This window comes from Calidris pugnax, unplaced genomic scaffold (genome assembly GCF_001431845.1).
Source record: "Calidris pugnax isolate Ruff unplaced genomic scaffold, ASM143184v1 scaffold54, whole genome shotgun sequence".
In the NCBI taxonomy this organism is placed as follows: Eukaryota; Metazoa; Chordata; class Aves; order Charadriiformes; family Scolopacidae; genus Calidris; species Calidris pugnax.
Window position 1 is genome coordinate 6,263,991 of NW_015090864.1, and position 17,051 is coordinate 6,281,041.

General features: G+C 46.4%; 1 protein-coding gene across 15 annotated transcripts in view; it reads right to left on the reverse strand.

The window, feature by feature from the left end:
- Window positions 1-2,382: 2,382 nt before the first annotated feature.
- The window catches only part of KMT2C (lysine (K)-specific methyltransferase 2C), a 216,066-nt gene continuing 201,397 nt past the window's right edge, over window positions 2,383-17,051 (reverse strand). For 14 of the 15 annotated variants that reach the window (XM_014944923.1, XM_014944922.1, XM_014944919.1 and 11 more), the window contains 3 exons: window positions 16,675-16,791; window positions 16,019-16,092; window positions 15,042-15,629 (listed from right to left, as the gene is read on the reverse strand). In XM_014944923.1, coding sequence (XP_014800409.1) covers window positions 15,320-15,629; window positions 16,019-16,092; window positions 16,675-16,791 — 501 coding nt within the window. In that variant the 3' untranslated portion in view covers window positions 15,042-15,319. Of the gene's footprint in view, window positions 4,494-15,041; window positions 15,630-16,018; window positions 16,093-16,674; window positions 16,792-17,051 lie in introns of those variants that run through there. The other variant, XM_014944925.1, reaches the window with a different exon arrangement.

Consider the following 17,051-nt stretch of genomic DNA (forward strand, 5'->3'; position numbering starts at 1 on the left):
CCTTGAGCTGCCTTTTTTGTCTGTAGCCTTTATGTTGTCTTTAAAAAAAATAATAATTAAAAAATCAAAGCCCAAACAAATCCTCAAACAGGCAAGGCAGAACCTTGCTTCCTTTACAGTCTGGGTCTGTTGCCACAGACAATTTTTGACCTTTTGCTCCTGGTTGAGGACATTTGGAGGCTGCCATCAAAAACCAGCTCAGTCCAGGTGGTCTGGGAGCTGCACTAATCCACAAGAAGGTAGAACTGATGGACCAGTGAGTTGCAGCTGGGTTGTTCCTTAATGTTAAAGAAGATAAATATTCTACCAGACTCTTATGTAAGTAATACATCATTTTTTTTATATTTAAGAAATCAAAGTGTTTAAAGCCAGGCTGGGTGGGGCTTTGAGCAACCTGCTCTAGTGGGAGGTGTCCCTGCCCAGGGCAGGGCGTTGGAGCTTGATGATCTTGAAGGTCCCTTCCAACTCTGACCATTGATTCTATGATTCTCTCTCTATAAATCAGGGATACCTGAGTTCGCAGCGCTGCCTGGGCTGGCGGCTGCAGCCGGCCTTTGTGGGGCTGGGCTGAACCCTCCATACTCCCGTCCACTGCCAGGACCCGGGGACTGGTCCCAGTTTCCAGGAACAGATGGAGGTGATGCCATTTGGGTCAGTGTCAGTGGTGTCTGTGGTGGAGGACTGTTCTTGGCCGTGTCCGTTCAGCACTGCAGCCGCGCAGCCAGATCAGTGCTCAGAATCTGAACACGTGAGGGGTATTAAGGCTTTTCTGTGACCACCTCCTGCACGGGCTGCCTGGGATTAGGTGGAGATTCCTAGTTTTATTCCCATATTTGCGTGACCACTCACAGGTGACCCTTGGGAATTAGGCTGAGCAGGAAGCGTAAAAGGAAAAGCCTTATCCCAGGTTAGAAGCTACCACAGCACTCAGTTTGTCCTACTGAGAAACATATGATGCTAAAGAAATTGTGCCTGGGACTGATTTTTTAAGCCTCTGTGTTGAGTATCTCCTTCTTGACGCCTCATGGGGTTGGTTGGGACAGCCCCATGCTGAGATGGGCTTTGCTCCATGGCTGGTTTCTCCCATGGTTCCGTGGTTGCCCCGCGCTGACCCCTGTGCCAGGGCCCCGGTATAACTGACACCCGATATGGGCCTGGGCCTGGCCCCTTCCCCCTTCTCTGCCAGAAATCCTGGGGGACTTTTTTAGCCTTGACCCCAGCACGGAGGTTGTGCCAGGGCTCAGGTGTCACAGTGACACGGGTTAAACCCCCCAGCCCCTCATTCACCCCCTCCCTGACAGGATGGGGCATGTTTAGTTTGGAGAAGAGGAGGCTGAAGGGAGACCTCATTGCCCTCTACAATACCTGAGTGGGTAGTTGGTCTCTTCTCCCGAGGGAATGACAGGACCAGAGGAAATGGTGTGACGTTGTGGCAGGGAAGGTTTAGATTAGATATTAGGAAGAATTGCTTTACTGAGAGGGTGGTCAGGCACTGGAACAGCCTGCCCAGGGAGGTGGTGGAGTCACCATCCCTGCAGGTATTTAAGAAACGTGTAGTGGTGGCTCTTCAGGGCATGCTCTAGTGCCTGAGATTATTGGTTTGTGGGAGGGTGTGATGTGGTGGGGTGTTTTGTGGTTGTTTTTTTGTTTGTTTGTTGATGATGTTTGGGTTTTGGTTTTTTTGTGGTTTTTTTTTTTTTTTTTTTAAGGTTGGACTTGGTGATCTCAGAGGTCCCTTCCAACCATGGTGATTCTGTGATTCTGTGAAAGGGCAAAAAACCAACCTTGTGGGTTGAGCTGAAGACAATTTAAGGGGTAAAGCAAAAGCTGCACCCAGAAGCAAAGCAAAACATGGACCTTGTTCCCGCTTCCCAGAGGCAGGCAGTGCTCAGCAAGCCAGGATCCAGCACACGGAATGGTGATGGGCAAGATGAACACCATCACTGAATGTCCCCCCTTTCTTCCTCTGCCCCCCCAGCCCTATGTGCTGAGTGTGACACCGAATGGCACAGCGGAGCCCTTTGGCCCCAGCTGTGTCCCCCCGATCTCTGACCCACTCACTGCTGGGGGGTGACCCTGCCCCTCCACCCCGTGCACCAGCCCCGTGTTGTCAGCGCCGCTCTGCTCACCCCCAGCCCTGCCAGCTCCTGGGAAGAGAGTCAGCTCTGTCCCAGTCAAAACCAGTATCCACAGAGCACCGTAGTTAGTTCCTCCTCTTTTTTTTTTTTGCAGATTTTTCTGGGGAAAACCCAACTGTGGTACCTGGTGGGTGCTCGGGATGAGGCAGCACCGAGGGAAGCATCGGGGAAGCGCTGGAACTGGGCACCCACGTCCTGGAAGAACCGGAAACCAGACGCCCCCAATGAAACCAGGAGGGTATCGTTTATAGATGTAAAATATTTTTATTTGTAAATGCTGATCTTCTAAATCTGTTTCCACAAATTCCAAAACCCATAACACTCTGTATACTTCAAAAAATTCTTTTTTTTTGTGTGGTTTTTCTTTTTTTTTTTGCCAACATTAGATACTATTATACAGAACAGAAAAAACTGTAGGACAAATACTGGTAGGATGTTGGAATATTGTACAAGAGAAGAAAAATATTCAAGAAACAATTTCATACAGCTATTTATCAAGAGAAAAATATATACAATTGATTTATTCTGTAAGATAAAAATACATCATGCCATATACATTACAAGTTCAGAACTGTAGCACTGAATATACCGACAGTTTACAGTCCACTTTCATTGTGCACACAAAAAAAAAAAACTTCATTTTTTCTTTTTTTATATTTAGCCTGTGAAGTGTCAGTACCAGAATTTTAAGTACAAAATAAAAAGCTAACCTGGTTCCAAAATGCTGATTAAATTTCTACAAGCAAACACAAAACAGTGTTTTATTTATTTTTTTTTAAAGAAATGTAAACAAAAAACAATCCATACAAACACATCTTTAAATTACATTTTCCAAACCCCTATTGCCAGAGTCCTGCAGCTGCAAGCAAATTAACATCTCATTTATTTTTCCTCGTTTTCATCTCCCGAAGGCGAGCGTCGCAGAGAAGCTCCAACTACGTGATTCTACGCCGTGGACATGGTTTAAGGGCGGCTGAACGGTCACCTCAGCCACTACTGCTGCTGAAGAACAAAAAAAACCAACCCCACAACCACGTCCAGCCTCTGTTTTGGGTGGTTTTAGCAGTTATTCACAGTTATCACAAATTGTAAGCACAAAAAAACCTGACTTAAGAAATAGGGATGCAACAATATAATACAAATAAAATTAATCTAAATTACCCAAACATCTACAAAAGTCAGAGTTGTAAATATACACGCCCTTCCCAGGCATTTTAAGGTTTACTTAAAAAAATTCTCATAAGACCACAGTTGAGACTGTTTTAAACATTAAAAAAAAACAAAACAACCCCCCTCTCTCTTTAAATTGAGATTTTGGTTATTCCGGAATTGGAATCGCACGTGGTGAGTGCAGGAGATCATATTGTAACATCCCTATCGACGTGTGGTAAGAAGCACCCGAACTGCTGCAGAGTCTGGTAGCATTTGGTCAATAACTATTTTTATACTGTATTTTTTTTTTTATTTTTTTTTCTCAAAATATTTACACTTTTGTACAAAGTAACAGAGTTTGTTAGTTCTGCAGGTAACAGCAGCAGCTTGGCTTTCTTCTAACTTTCTTTTTTTTAAAAATAGCTTCATTCACTTATTCAATAATAAATACAAAAAGGTTCTCTTATTTTACAGAAATCAAAAACTACAATAAACTGACTCATGGAATCAAGTATTTAAATGTATTTTAGTGCAAGTTATTTTTTCCCTTAGCTCTATCCCTAAGGAAGTCGTTTCAGTACATTCCTTGTTCAGTGGTGTCTACTTTTTTTTTTTATTTAAAATTTTTCTTTAATTAGAGGGCCTGCCCCTTTATCAAATAAGGCTGTGGCCAGCACTTTGGACTTCTCCCTTTCGCTGGTGATTTCAGTCTTACATTCATAGAGGCCCTGCCCCGCGCAGGTCAGCCCTCGCGCCTCTGCCCCAGTTCCACAGTTTCTCCTCAGTCAGCTCAAAAACAAAAGTGCTGGACCATTCTGTTCGCTCGGTTCCACCTCCACCTGGCTGGAAAGTTGGCTTCCGATTTTGCCGGTTTGCTTCTGGTGCTTGCTTTTTTTTTTTTTCATTTTTTTTCCTTTTTTTTTTTTTTCTTCTTTTTTTTCTCCTTTTTAAACACTCGAGTAGAAATCTCTACTTCCAGAAGTGATTAGTTTGTTTGTGTGTTTTTTTCCCCCTTCAAAAAGGCAACAATTTTCCGTCGACAAAATCAAAATGTGAATCACTTCTTCCTCAGGACAAGCGACCCTCCAAGACAGCAAGGAATGCATTATTCTAGTTCATCCACTTTCGGCAGTTTACAGCTCCACAGTGACATGGAATCTTGTGCTGGTCATCTTCAAAATCAAACTTATAGTCATAGCAGAGCTGGAAGAAGAGGCAGGAGAACAGTTATGGAACATCTGGGATTTACCAGGGCTTGGTCCTACAGGTCAAAGAGCAAAATCCCACTGGTGAGGCCCCACCTCGAGGGCTGTGCCCGGTTTTGGGCCCCTCACTACAGGAGGGACATTGAGGGGCTGGAGCGGGTCCAGAGAAGGGCAGTGGAGCTGGTGAGGGGTCTGTGAGGAGCCTTGTGAGGAGAGGCTGAGGGAGCTGGGGGTGTTCAGCCTGGAGAAAAGGAGGCTGAGGGGAGACCTTATTGCTCTCTACAGCTCCCTGAAAGGAGGGTGGAGCCAGGGGGGGTCGGTCTCTTCTCCCAAGGAACAGGGCAAGAGGAAATGGCCTCTTGTTGCACCAGGGGAGGGTCAGATTGGAGATTAGGAACAATTTCTTCACTGGAAGGGCTGTCAAGTGTTGGACCGGGTTGTCCAGGGAAGTGGTGGAATCACCATCCCTGGAGGCGTTTAAAAGCCATGCAGATGTGGTGCTGAGGGCCATGGGACAGTGGTGGGTTTGTCAGTGCTAGGTTGATGGTTGGACTTGATCTGAAAGATCCCTTCCAACTGAGATGATTCTATGATTCTGTGATCAGGAACACACCAGAGGGTGCCCTGTGAGGAACCGGCACCACTGAAGAGGGAAGATGGGAGGGGAAAGGTCCCTCTCCCCCACCCCGGCACAAACAAGTTGTGCTCCTGACCACAGCAATCACGTGAGGATCTAGAAACGAATGCAAGCAGCAAGAGGCAATTAAACCCCAAGGAGATGACCTTACCTCCTCCCCCTTCTGGATTCTCCTGCTGGAGCTAATGATAATTTTGTGTCCTCTCTCAAAAGTCACCACCTCAGCCACGCAGTTCGGGGCACACGAATGGTTGATGTACCTGCGGAAACAGAGTTTGGACAAGGCAACCTGTTAAGAAAATGCATCCCTTGAGGCACATCTTCACCAAACCTTAGGATGACCTCAGCTTCAGGGCGCACTGACTCCCCACAGAGCATTAAGATTACTCTCTGCTTGTTTCTTTACCTAGAAAATGTCAAAAAATCAAGCGTTAAAAAAAATTCTACTCTTTCTTCAAAGCTGCCACGAAACATACTCAAAGATGAGCAAAGCTAATGAAAAACACGCCGTTATTTCAGTGGAGTGGTCCAAAGACTGAATGCATCAGCTCAGAGAAGAAAAAAGCATTGAGAAAACCACAAAGTTGTGTCCCTGACAAAGCCTCGGGGCAGGGAGGGCGGCCGAGGGCCCAGGGGGAGGTGGGAGATCCCTGCAGAGCCACCCACCTTGCAGGGCCTCCCGTCAGGGTGGCATCGATGACGTGGTCATTGTCAATGCGGAACATGTACACGCCGCGGTTCTGGAAAACACAATTGAAGAGAGACTCATAGATCTGACGTGACCGTGGCTGATGGAAGCGAAGCAGCAGCGCGGGGTTCCCCAGGGTGTCCCACCTTCAGGAGCACACACTGTCCCACCAGCTCCTGAGGCACCCACCCTGCCCCAACCCACCCTGACTCCGGAGGGAAACACGGATCCCTGCACAATTAATACTCCCCTAAGAGCTTCTGTAGGGCCTCACAAATACGTACTGACTGTTACTGCTGAGTGACACAAAGGAAGTTGCTTGAATTTCAAGAAGTCCTCATTAAAATGGGGCTCCCAACATCCCTGCCCGAGCTCTGTCTCCATCCTCCAGGACAGAGGGTACGTGCCACCTGCCCGGCCACAGCGCTGGAGATTTATTAAACGTTTAAATACTCTGATCCTTGGGTATGAAACACTGCAGACTCCTCTGGATGTGTTTTTAGCCTATTGCATTGATAGCCCAGCAGGAACCAGGAATGGGGGGACCCAAATTCACCCAGCAGAAGGACAGCCCTGGTGTGTAGGAACGTTTGGAAGGGGGAAGGAACAGTGACCAACCAACCACCACCCGTACCTGAGACTCATAAAGCTTCTCCTTCCTGTTTGCCACCTCATTCCGGATAATCGTTCCGATATATTCAATGACCATAGTGTGCTTTTCAATGTCTCTAGCAGCATATAAGCCCAGGCCCTACAAAAAAAAAAATAAAATAAAAGTAGGCTGTGATGTAAGGACTGGACACTTACAGGACGTCCCTCACCCTGCCCCAACCCCCCTGCAGGAATTCAGGTGAACAGTGAACCACCCAGCCAGAACCACCCAGCCAGGTCACTGAGAGATAACTGGTGCTGTGACAGCCCCGGTGCAGATCCCAGCTCAACGTTACATTTTTAAGATGAAGAAAACATCCTGGGCTTTTCCCCGGGCAAGAGGGCGAGCTGCTCCCCCAGCTCCGACCCCTGACTCTGCACAGACTGAAAATTCACTGGAAAATGAATTGGGCCTTAGGAGAGCCCAGACACCCCGTGGGGACCCAGCCACACGGTAACTCCAACCCAAAACAAACAACAACCGCGCTCGCACACGGCGGGATCAATGGCCAGGCTTTTGCAGAAGAGGCTGTGGAGAAAAGCACCAACACAATTACACAAAGCAACCAATTGCTTACAAATGCAAACAGGTCCTGAGCTCCTCCTGCAAACCTCAGAGCGCTTTACTCAGCTTGGGCTGAGCGTGTCGTACCCCCACTGTGTACCTGTATCTTTCAGTTTTACTCAGCTTTTGAGAAATATGTTAAAAAAAACAAACACCCAAGCCTCAAAGGAACCTTTATCCCAGATGACTGTAATGGATGCATTTTTAAGATATCTACAATAATTAGAAATTTTAGTTAAGGTAAATCTACGGAAGTGATTTGCCCTGTAAAGATTGCCAATTTCGGGACAAGACTTGAAAGACGTTTCCAATAGCTTCAGTTTTAATTTTTTAATATAAAATTGATATAAATATCTAGATCAAAAATGTAAAATTTATTAAAAAAATACAACTTTTATATAAAAATATAAATAAGAGTGTGGGTCATTTTTTTTAATGTCCATTTCCCAGCACGAGCACCGACCTGGATGCGGGAGCGAGCGAGGTACACGTTGGACTTCCACTCCGTTTTCATCTTGCGGTACTGGGAGGACTTGGAATGGACGAACTGCTTGCTGTAGGGCGCGTTCAGCTCCCCCGTCACTGTGCTCTGAAAGGACTTGGATGTGCTGGTGCTATTCAAGGTGTGAGGCCTGTAGGAGTTGGGCATATAACAGGAAAGAATACAAGACAAACTGAAGATTTCTCCGAAAAAAGAGCCACAAAACCCATTTAAAAAAATTCTTGGGGACGTACAGACACGTAAAGCCAGCTAGCAGAGACGACACAGCAACTCCTGCCATCGGGGCATGCACATACACAGCCAAAGACGACAGGGTTTGTAAGCAGCAGACGAAAGCACAAATAACCCTAAGCAGCCTATAAACCCTGGGCTGTACTATGTGAAATTAAAACAAAATACCTTAACACAAACCTCTTGACATGGGTACTCATTTTAGGCTCGGCACGGGCACAGCCCGTGGGGTTGATGGCAAGAGGGAGTTCCATTAAGGGGTTTCGGCCATAGCGGAAAGTGTAGTTCTCACAGGCCTCAACCCCTGGCAGCTGCAACAAAACAGAGAAAAGACAAAAAAAAAATCCAAGTAATTATACGTTAATCACGTGTAACAAAACATTTACTGTTCCACACTGCTTCCTGTTCCCCTTCCCACGTGTAAGTGAGATACCCATAACCTGGGGGCTCCAGCACGGCGCGGGGTGGTGGGGACTCACCGATTCGGCAATCCTGGCCACGGCAGAGACTGTCAAACCAAAGAGGTCTTCACCCTTCAAATAGCTGGGAAACAGCTGGAGCATTTCTGACTCTTTTCTAACAGAAGCAACGGGCTCCAAGATTTTATCCCACACACCTACACAGCCATATGGGAAAGAATTACAGTGATCAAAAAAAATAAAAGTCTATTGTACTGGTTTTAAAACTAATGCCCAAGGATATCAGGAACCAGAACCAACACTGAAAGAGCATTTTGTCCTTGGCTGTGTACACCAGCAGCAGAATCGTTTGATGAGTTGCTGTTTTGTCCTGAACAGACCCCAAACACACACCATGTTTCTACTGCTCCCTGGATTCCTGGGCAGGAAGCATTTTGTATTTGCAGCAGGGAAACTGTCACCCTCTGACAACAGGAACACAGATTCTCCTGAGAAAACCTGCACGGACTAGAACTTTCTGAAAATAAACTATACATTCTATGTGCATTGATTGCCTCCAGCCGGCTCTGGGCTGTGAGCAGACAATCCTGCAGGTCGGGTCGGGTCGGGTGGCGCGAGGCCGAGCTCAGCAGCAGCCACAGCACAAGGGGAAAGGACCCAGAGCCCCAGGGGACACACGCACGGTCACGTGCCACGTTCCTGAGACCCTGCCCACACACGGTCTTGTGTACGTGCTCTCCATCACCCTGCCAGGGACAACGTCACCTGCCCTGACAACAAGGGGGTCAGCTCAGCTGGCTGTTCACTGCTTACTCACTCCAGCCCCGCTGGTTTGAGAGCAATGGAGCAATGACACTGCATTTAAACAAAGTCCCTTGTCGTGAAAGGACACCTCAGCTGACATTCCTATGGTTAGAATTCATTTTGAACACTCAGTCTCAGGTCTCCTCTGGGAACTTGTAACAAGTCGTTTTGTTTGCAGCTTACACAAGTTCTTCAAAGGTGTCCTCAGTCTGCACAGTGTGATATTACAAATGAGCCCTGGGAGCTCACCAGAAGCGTTCCGTTAAAACAGTGTCTGCAACGCGTTATTTGAAACATCCATCATGTCTGATGAGCATCAGTAGTAACAAAACAAATAGTAGACCCGCAAAAGTCACAGCCTTAGTTCACAAAACTTACCTTTTGGTGTCGTGTCAGTAAGGACCAGATCTTCATGGCCCTGCTCCACAACCTTGATGACAAACAAGGGGAGCCCGTCCTTCTCCTCGATGGAGCAGAGATAGCGACAGCGCCTGTTTGCGTATCTCATGCTCCAGTACAACCGGCTGGCCTCGTACCCCACGGGGAAGAGGGCTTTGGAGGAGTGGAAGGCCTGCATCTGCTGTGGCAGCAGTTGGCCAACGGCGTGGAAAATGAGGCTGCCCACACGGAAGGTGTGGTCCCGCTCCCCGCGCTGAACGATGCTGGCGATCTGCCGCACCTCGTCCCGCTGGACGTAGACCCTCCTGAAGACCGCAAAGTAACTAAGCTCTTGCTCATGAGTTCCCTTTGGTTTGTGCATGGGGCAAAGCATGGTCTTGTCTTTAAAAAACATGCATTGTGCTTTAATGGCACAGGTAAAGTGATAAATATTGGTGCACCTTAACCTGTGACAACCGCTGGTGGCACCCATTTTGTGACAAAACATGCATTTCATTTGCAAGCCTCTTCGCAGTGCTAGTTCCACGTTTATTAAGGCACCAGCTTGTGTCTCGTAGACTTCTGTAGACCAAAGAGCACAGTTCAAATGGACCCAAAGGTCTAAATCCAGGTTAAGAAGCCTTGCTGGTCCATCGGTTAATCCATCCCCTTCCTCGTGACAGAAGCAACATTTCCTGTAGTCTTTAGGCACAGGATCTGGTTTAAGGGTCGTGCCCAGTTTTTTAAGGAATTCATCTATTTCTTCTTCACAAGGAGGTTTGAACGATCCTTTAGGAATCACAATCTGAATGCTCCACTTCTTCCATTTCATACCTTTCCATTTCTTACTCGGAGGCCGACAGTCATCGAGACCACCGTGTATTGCTTTCAACCTGGGCTTCAGCTTCACCGTTACCTTCAGCTCATCCGGCTTCGCCTCCACCTTGGCTGCTTCAAACGCCGGGGGGAACATGATGGGGGGCGACGAGGGAGGAGAAACCTTCTCCTGCAGCTGAGGCAGGCAGTGGACGTCCAGCGTGGAGATGTTGTTGCTGTACTGATGGAATGCTTTAGGCGGCCTGTCCTTCATCGGCGACTGTGGCAAAGATGGAACTGATTCCTGAAAAATCAACAGAAAACTCTTTAAAAAGAAATCCCAAACCAACAACCATTAAATGTCTCGTGAAAACAGTCAGGTCAGAACTGAAGAGTCTGCTCAGAAAGTCATGATACAGAGACAGAGAAAGATGGAAATTACCCTGGTGTGTGTTACCACGGCCTGTGGTGGGACACAGAGCACAGAAGTTCTCCCAAACAACCTAGAACACGGTGCCCATTAATACAGGAGAGGAAACACAAATAATCCTTTGTCCAGTTTTTGAACGAAAAAGGAATCAATTGCCCCAGCCGAGCCAACCAACGGATCTAGGTCTTAGGTATTTTTAGAAAGTTTTATTGCAACACAAAGTAATCTTAAAATATGGGTCACCGAATTACTTTAAAGAGTAAGAATCTTGTTATTTGGTAGAAGGGGAAGATTTGGGATTAATGCCACATATTTTTCCTGGAAATAAGTGAGGAGGAAATTCCTGCAGGGCTCCCGATTAGTCACACACCTTGAGGACTTAACTATTCACTCCCAGTAAACAAGAATTAAACCTGCAGAGATTTGTTAAAAAGAAAAAAAAGGAGAGAAAACAAGAACAACAAAGGAAGTTTAGATTTAAAAGTGCTTAATGTGGCTTGTATGATTAATCTTGAAAGAGTAAATGAAAGGATCAAGAGACTGAACATGACATTTAATTAACTTAATTATGTACATGCTGATGCACTTGTGCAGAAATGTTAACCTGTTTAAGTACTTGTGAAAATGAGCTACTTGGGACACTAAAAGGATGTGGATGTAAACATATTTTTCTTCTTTTCCAGGCTTTTTTTTTTTTTTAAATTTTTTTTTACTTCTGAAAAAAATAAGTAGGATGCATTTGAAGGAAGGCTGCCTGTTCTAAAGTAAATATAGGACTATGAGGAAACATTAATTAGGCAAAGCTTAAAGCACGTGGCCCAATCTGTCCACTGGTTTAGGGGAAAAAAGGAATATTTGAACAAGAAAAAGCAGTTAAAGCTTTTAAAGCTAGTTAAAAGCAGTACTCAAATAGTTTTATCTATGCCCTGTGCTGCAGTATATACTGTATAAGCCCAGACCCAAAGCAGGAAGTAGCCCTTAAAGATGTACCTATAACTTCATAAAAGCCCAGAGCAGTTAAATGACGTTTTTGAGATCCCATCTTGAGAGCCTGTGAGGAGAGCGCAGGCGGCTGCTGTTCTGCCACGCACCTCCCTCAGACAGAAACTTCTGCAAATGGGAATTTTACTTCATGCTGCTGGGTCAGAATCTCCAAAAATTCATTTATAAACTTTTAAAACAAAGTGCAAACTCCCTCCTCTCCCCCCCATCATTTGTGTTCAAAAAATAGCCATGACCATTTCTGGTCACCGGGGTCTCCCAGCAGTTGATACTTACTTTGTTCTCGGAGTTTTTGGCTTGCACAGCTGCTGAATAAAGAACGAAGCAGTTGTTGCTGCAGAATACGATGTCCTTCATTTTATCAGAGCCTTCCTGGGAATCCTGGGAATCAAATCCGGAAGATTATCAGATGTGCAGTTTGATAGCACTCTTTACATAAGAAGTGTAATGAAACAAGTCTTTCAATCTGGCCAGAAACTATTTATTTGTAGAACATTTGTGAAATAATGAGCGATACCGTGATATAAATACTTGATTAATTGACAGATCTAACGCTACCACCACCTACAACCTTGTTCTTCAGCATTTCTTGCCTTTAACAGAAGTTTAACAATCAAAATAAAGCATTCTATCCCATGCACCCATCTGCTCCGTACTTGCAAAGTAAAACCCATTTTGTCTTATCTTTAGATGGCAGAAGAACGTCTCATTTCAGCCTAATCAGAGACAGCTCACGCTGTTTTATCTACTGATCCATCTGCAAAACATTACTGGGAATTCAGTGCTTCTCTGACTACAGGAACCAATTACTTCTGATTATAAATTTTGACTATACACCTTTGTGGCATCATTACCTCAGTCTCATTCAAACGAAGAGCAATGAATCCATGATTCTGAATGATTCTATGATTCAATGGTACTTTTGTAATGAGTTGCCAGAGCAAATACTCTGTGTTTGTGTCTGGCCTAAGCAGCAGCCTGGGGTACCCTTTACACAAGGAACAACCTAAAATACCAAACACCGAGACTGATTCCTGCTCAAGAAGAGTTTCAGTTTCCTTGGTCTTCTAACACTCAGTTTGAGCTAAGGTCCCTGGGAGGAGGTTAGTAGCAGAGTTCAGGAGGCTGCCACATTTGCTGGCATTTTCTAAAACTCATTTTAAAGAAGTACCAACTTTGAGATTTCTTATTGGTCAGAAATATGGTCCTGAAACAGGACACATAGAGGGGAGACCACAGAGGAACTCCAAGTGGTGTCAGTTGACATGACAAGCTGTGGTCCCTGTTGTGCCTTCACTTGCCCAGTGCCCACCAGACAGGAGCCCCGCTCCGGCTGCAGTACCTGTTTGAGGAAAGGCAGGTCTTTGAAGGACTTCCTCACACCACTGCCGAGAACCACAACTTTGCAATGAGAGCACCATCGAGGTCTCAGCGCTGAGCCTTCTGCCACGTTCTGACTGTGATCCTTATAGCCAGCTATACCTAGGAAATAGGTAAGGCTCTTAGAAGCTGTATCATGTTAAAACAAATTTATGAGAAGCCACAGTATTCTTCAGCAGGCTAGAGAAGCAGCATCCTCCTGGACAGGGCATGGAAGTCCAGCTTTAAACTATGTCCTGACGGGGAAATTGTTTAATTTAGACTAAAACCAACTGTGCAAACAGCAAGGCAAAAATACATTCTTGTATAAGAAATGAATAAGGAAACCAACATAGGAATACAGAATCAGAATCACAGAATCTTCTAGGTTGGAAGGGACTTTAAAGATCATCTTGTCCAACCGTCAACCTAACTGACAAAAATAGACACCCACACAAGATACACGCTTAAACAATTATGTCAAGTTTTCCGGCATAGGAACAATCTTTCTGAGTAATGGATTTAAAATCAGATGGGGCAAATAAACCTAGAAATGTTGGGAATTACTGGCAGAAATACCTCACTGACAGGAACGTAGAGAACATAACAGAAATTGGAAATGGATCAGACCTATTAATTTATGGTTAATGTCAGGAGCAGGTTCACATGTATATTTACACATGAATATTTACAACAAAAATCAATTGTTTAATTCTAGAGCATGAATTTATGAGGCTGAAATGCCTTAATACTGACTCAGTTAAAATTTTGGTACTGAAAACTCAAAAGAATTAAAAGAATTACTGGCTACTCACCATTGCTGTTTGCAGGAAAGGGCACGTTGGGTTGTTTCAGTCCGTAAGGCCCCACCATCCTGGCAGGTCCCATGGATCCTGCCTGGGGACCCTGGAGCAGCAAGTGCTGCCTGTACTCCATGGACGGGGTCACTCTGTGGCTGCTGGTGGCTGCCATGGAGGGTGGGACGTCTGGGGCGTTACTGACCTCGTAACTGTTGGGAATCCTGACGTGGAGCAGGTTGGAGAATGCTGCTACAACACTACTGATGTTCTAAAAACAATAACAAAAACACACCTTTGTTTTCATCGGATGGGCAGTAAGATAGCAGTAATATAAATTATTAGAAGATTACAAAAGCTGCTTTATTATACTGTGCTATAACCCCTCCAGATTCACTGTATATCAAATATATTAACTGCTGTTGTATTTTATATATGTAACACAAACTTATTTCTTTTACCTCAGCAGCTGTGGGATGTAAAGTAATTGCTACAGATATAAGGCCAGATTTAGGACCATTCTGGGATGGTCCAAGCTGAGAGGCAAAGAAGCCAGAACCAGGTAACGCTCCTGAACCAGGTTCTGATTTTATATAATTCCTTTTGGCTTCTGAACCTGAAAATAAAACAAAATATACCGGGTTAATCACATATGCACATGAACACACACACAAAAAAAGGCCAGTTCTAATTGCTTGCTCTGCTGCAGTCTCACCTTTTCCAGTACTGCTGGGCAGGATGGGAATGATGGGAGATGGGACAGGTTCAGGGTTCTCCTCCTTTACCACTGACAAGTCCGGATACCTACTGATTTCCATTCCCACCACACTTTCAGGAGAGGAAGAAGGAACAAAGCTGTCAGGAGTGTCCCTGTCCTCACAGTGATCTTGAACCCTGAAACAAAAGCCCAAAAAAGCTGGTTGGGAAAACTTTTGGAAATAGTCTATAAAAAAAGTTACAAATCAGAGGCAGGAGAACAGTTATGGAACATCTGGGATTTACCAGGGCTTGGTCCTACAGGTCAAAGAGCAAAATCCCACTGGTGAGGCCCCACCTCGAGGGCTGTGCCCGGTTTTGGGCCCCTCACTACAGGAGGGACATTGAGGGGCTGGAGCGGGTCCAGAGAAGGGCAGTGGAGCTGGTGAGGGGTCTGTGAGGAGCCTTGTGAGGAGAGGCTGAGGGAGCTGGGGGTGTTCAGCCTGGAGAAAAGGAGGCTGAGGGGAGACCTTATTGCTCTCTACAGCTCCCTGAAAGGAGGGTGGAGCCAGGGGGGGTCGGTCTCTTCTCCCAAGGAACAGGGCAAGAGGAAATGGCCTCTTGTTGCACCAGGGGAGGGTCAGATTGGAGATTAGGAACAATTTCTTCACTGGAAGGGCTGTCAAGTGTTGGACCGGGTTGTCCAGGGAAGTGGTGGAATCACCATCCCTGGAGGCGTTTAAAAGCCATGCAGATGTGGTGCTGAGGGCCATGGGACAGTGGTGGGTTTGTCAGTGCTAGGTTGATGGTTGGACTTGATCTGAAAGATCCCTTCCAACTGAGATGATTCTATGATTCTGTGATCAGGAACACACCAGAGGGTGCCCTGTGAGGAACCGGCACCACTGAAGAGGGAAGATGGGAGGGGAAAGGTCCCTCTCCCCCACCCCGGCACAAACAAGTTGTGCTCCTGACCACAGCAATCACGTGAGGATCTAGAAACGAATGCAAGCAGCAAGAGGCAATTAAACCCCAAGGAGATGACCTTACCTCCTCCCCCTTCTGGATTCTCCTGCTGGAGCTAATGATAATTTTGTGTCCTCTCTCAAAAGTCACCACCTCAGCCACGCAGTTCGGGGCACACGAATGGTTGATGTACCTGCGGAAACAGAGTTTGGACAAGGCAACCTGTTAAGAAAATGCATCCCTTGAGGCACATCTTCACCAAACCTTAGGATGACCTCAGCTTCAGGGCGCACTGACTCCCCACAGAGCATTGTTTCTTTACCTAGAAAATGTCAAAAAATCAAGCGTTAAAAAAAATTCTACTCTTTCTTCAAAGCTGCCACGAAACATACTCAAAGATGAGCAAAGCTAATGAAAAACACGCCGTTATTTCAGTGGAGTGGTCCAAAGACTGAATGCATCAGCTCAGAGAAGAAAAAAGCATTGAGAAAACCACAAAGTTGTGTCCCTGACAAAGCCTCGGGGCAGGGAGGGCGGCCGAGGGCCCAGGGGGAGGTGGGAGATCCCTGCAGAGCCACCCACCTTGCAGGGCCTCCCGTCAGGGTGGCATCGATGACGTGGTCATTGTCAATGCGGAACATGTACACGCCGCGGTTCTGGAAAACACAATTGAAGAGAGACTCATAGATCTGACGTGACCGTGGCTGATGGAAGCGAAGCAGCAGCGCGGGGTTCCCCAGGGTGTCCCACCTTCAGGAGCACACACTGTCCCACCAGCTCCTGAGGCACCCACCCTGCCCCAACCCACCCTGACTCCGGAGGGAAACACGGATCCCTGCACAATTAATACTCCCCTAAGAGCTTCTGTAGGGCCTCACAAATACGTACTGACTGTTACTGCTGAGTGACACAAAGGAAGTTGCTTGAATTTCAAGAAGTCCTCATTAAAATGGGGCTCCCAACATCCCTGCCCGAGCTCTGTCTCCATCCTCCAGGACAGAGGGTACGTGCCACCTGCCCGGCCACAGCGCTGGAGATTTATTAAACGTTTAAATACTCTGATCCTTGGGTATGAAACACTGCAGACTCCTCTGGATGTGTTTTTAGCCTATTGCATTGATAGCCCAGCAGGAACCAGGAATGGGGGGACCCAAATTCGCCCAGCAGAAGGACAGCCCTGGTGTGTAGGAACGTTTGGAAGGGGGAAGGAACAGTGACCAACCAACCACCACCCGTACCTGAGACTCATAAAGCTTCTCCTTCCTGTTTGCCACCTCATTCCGGATAATCGTTCCGATATATTCAATGACCATAGTGTGCTTTTCAATGTCTCTAGCAGCATATAAGCCCAGGCCCTACAAAAAAAAAAATAAAATAAAAGTAGGCTGTGATGTAAGGACTGGACACTTACAGGACGTCCCTCACCCTGCCCCAACCCCCCTGCAGGAATTCAGGTGAACAGTGAACCACCCAGCCAGAACCACCCAGCCAGGTCACTGAGAGATAACTGGTGCTGTGACAGCCCCGGTGCAGATCCCAGCTCAACGTTACATTTTTAAGATGAAGAAAACATCCTGGGCTTTTCCCCGGGCAAGAGGGCGAGCTGCTCCCCCAG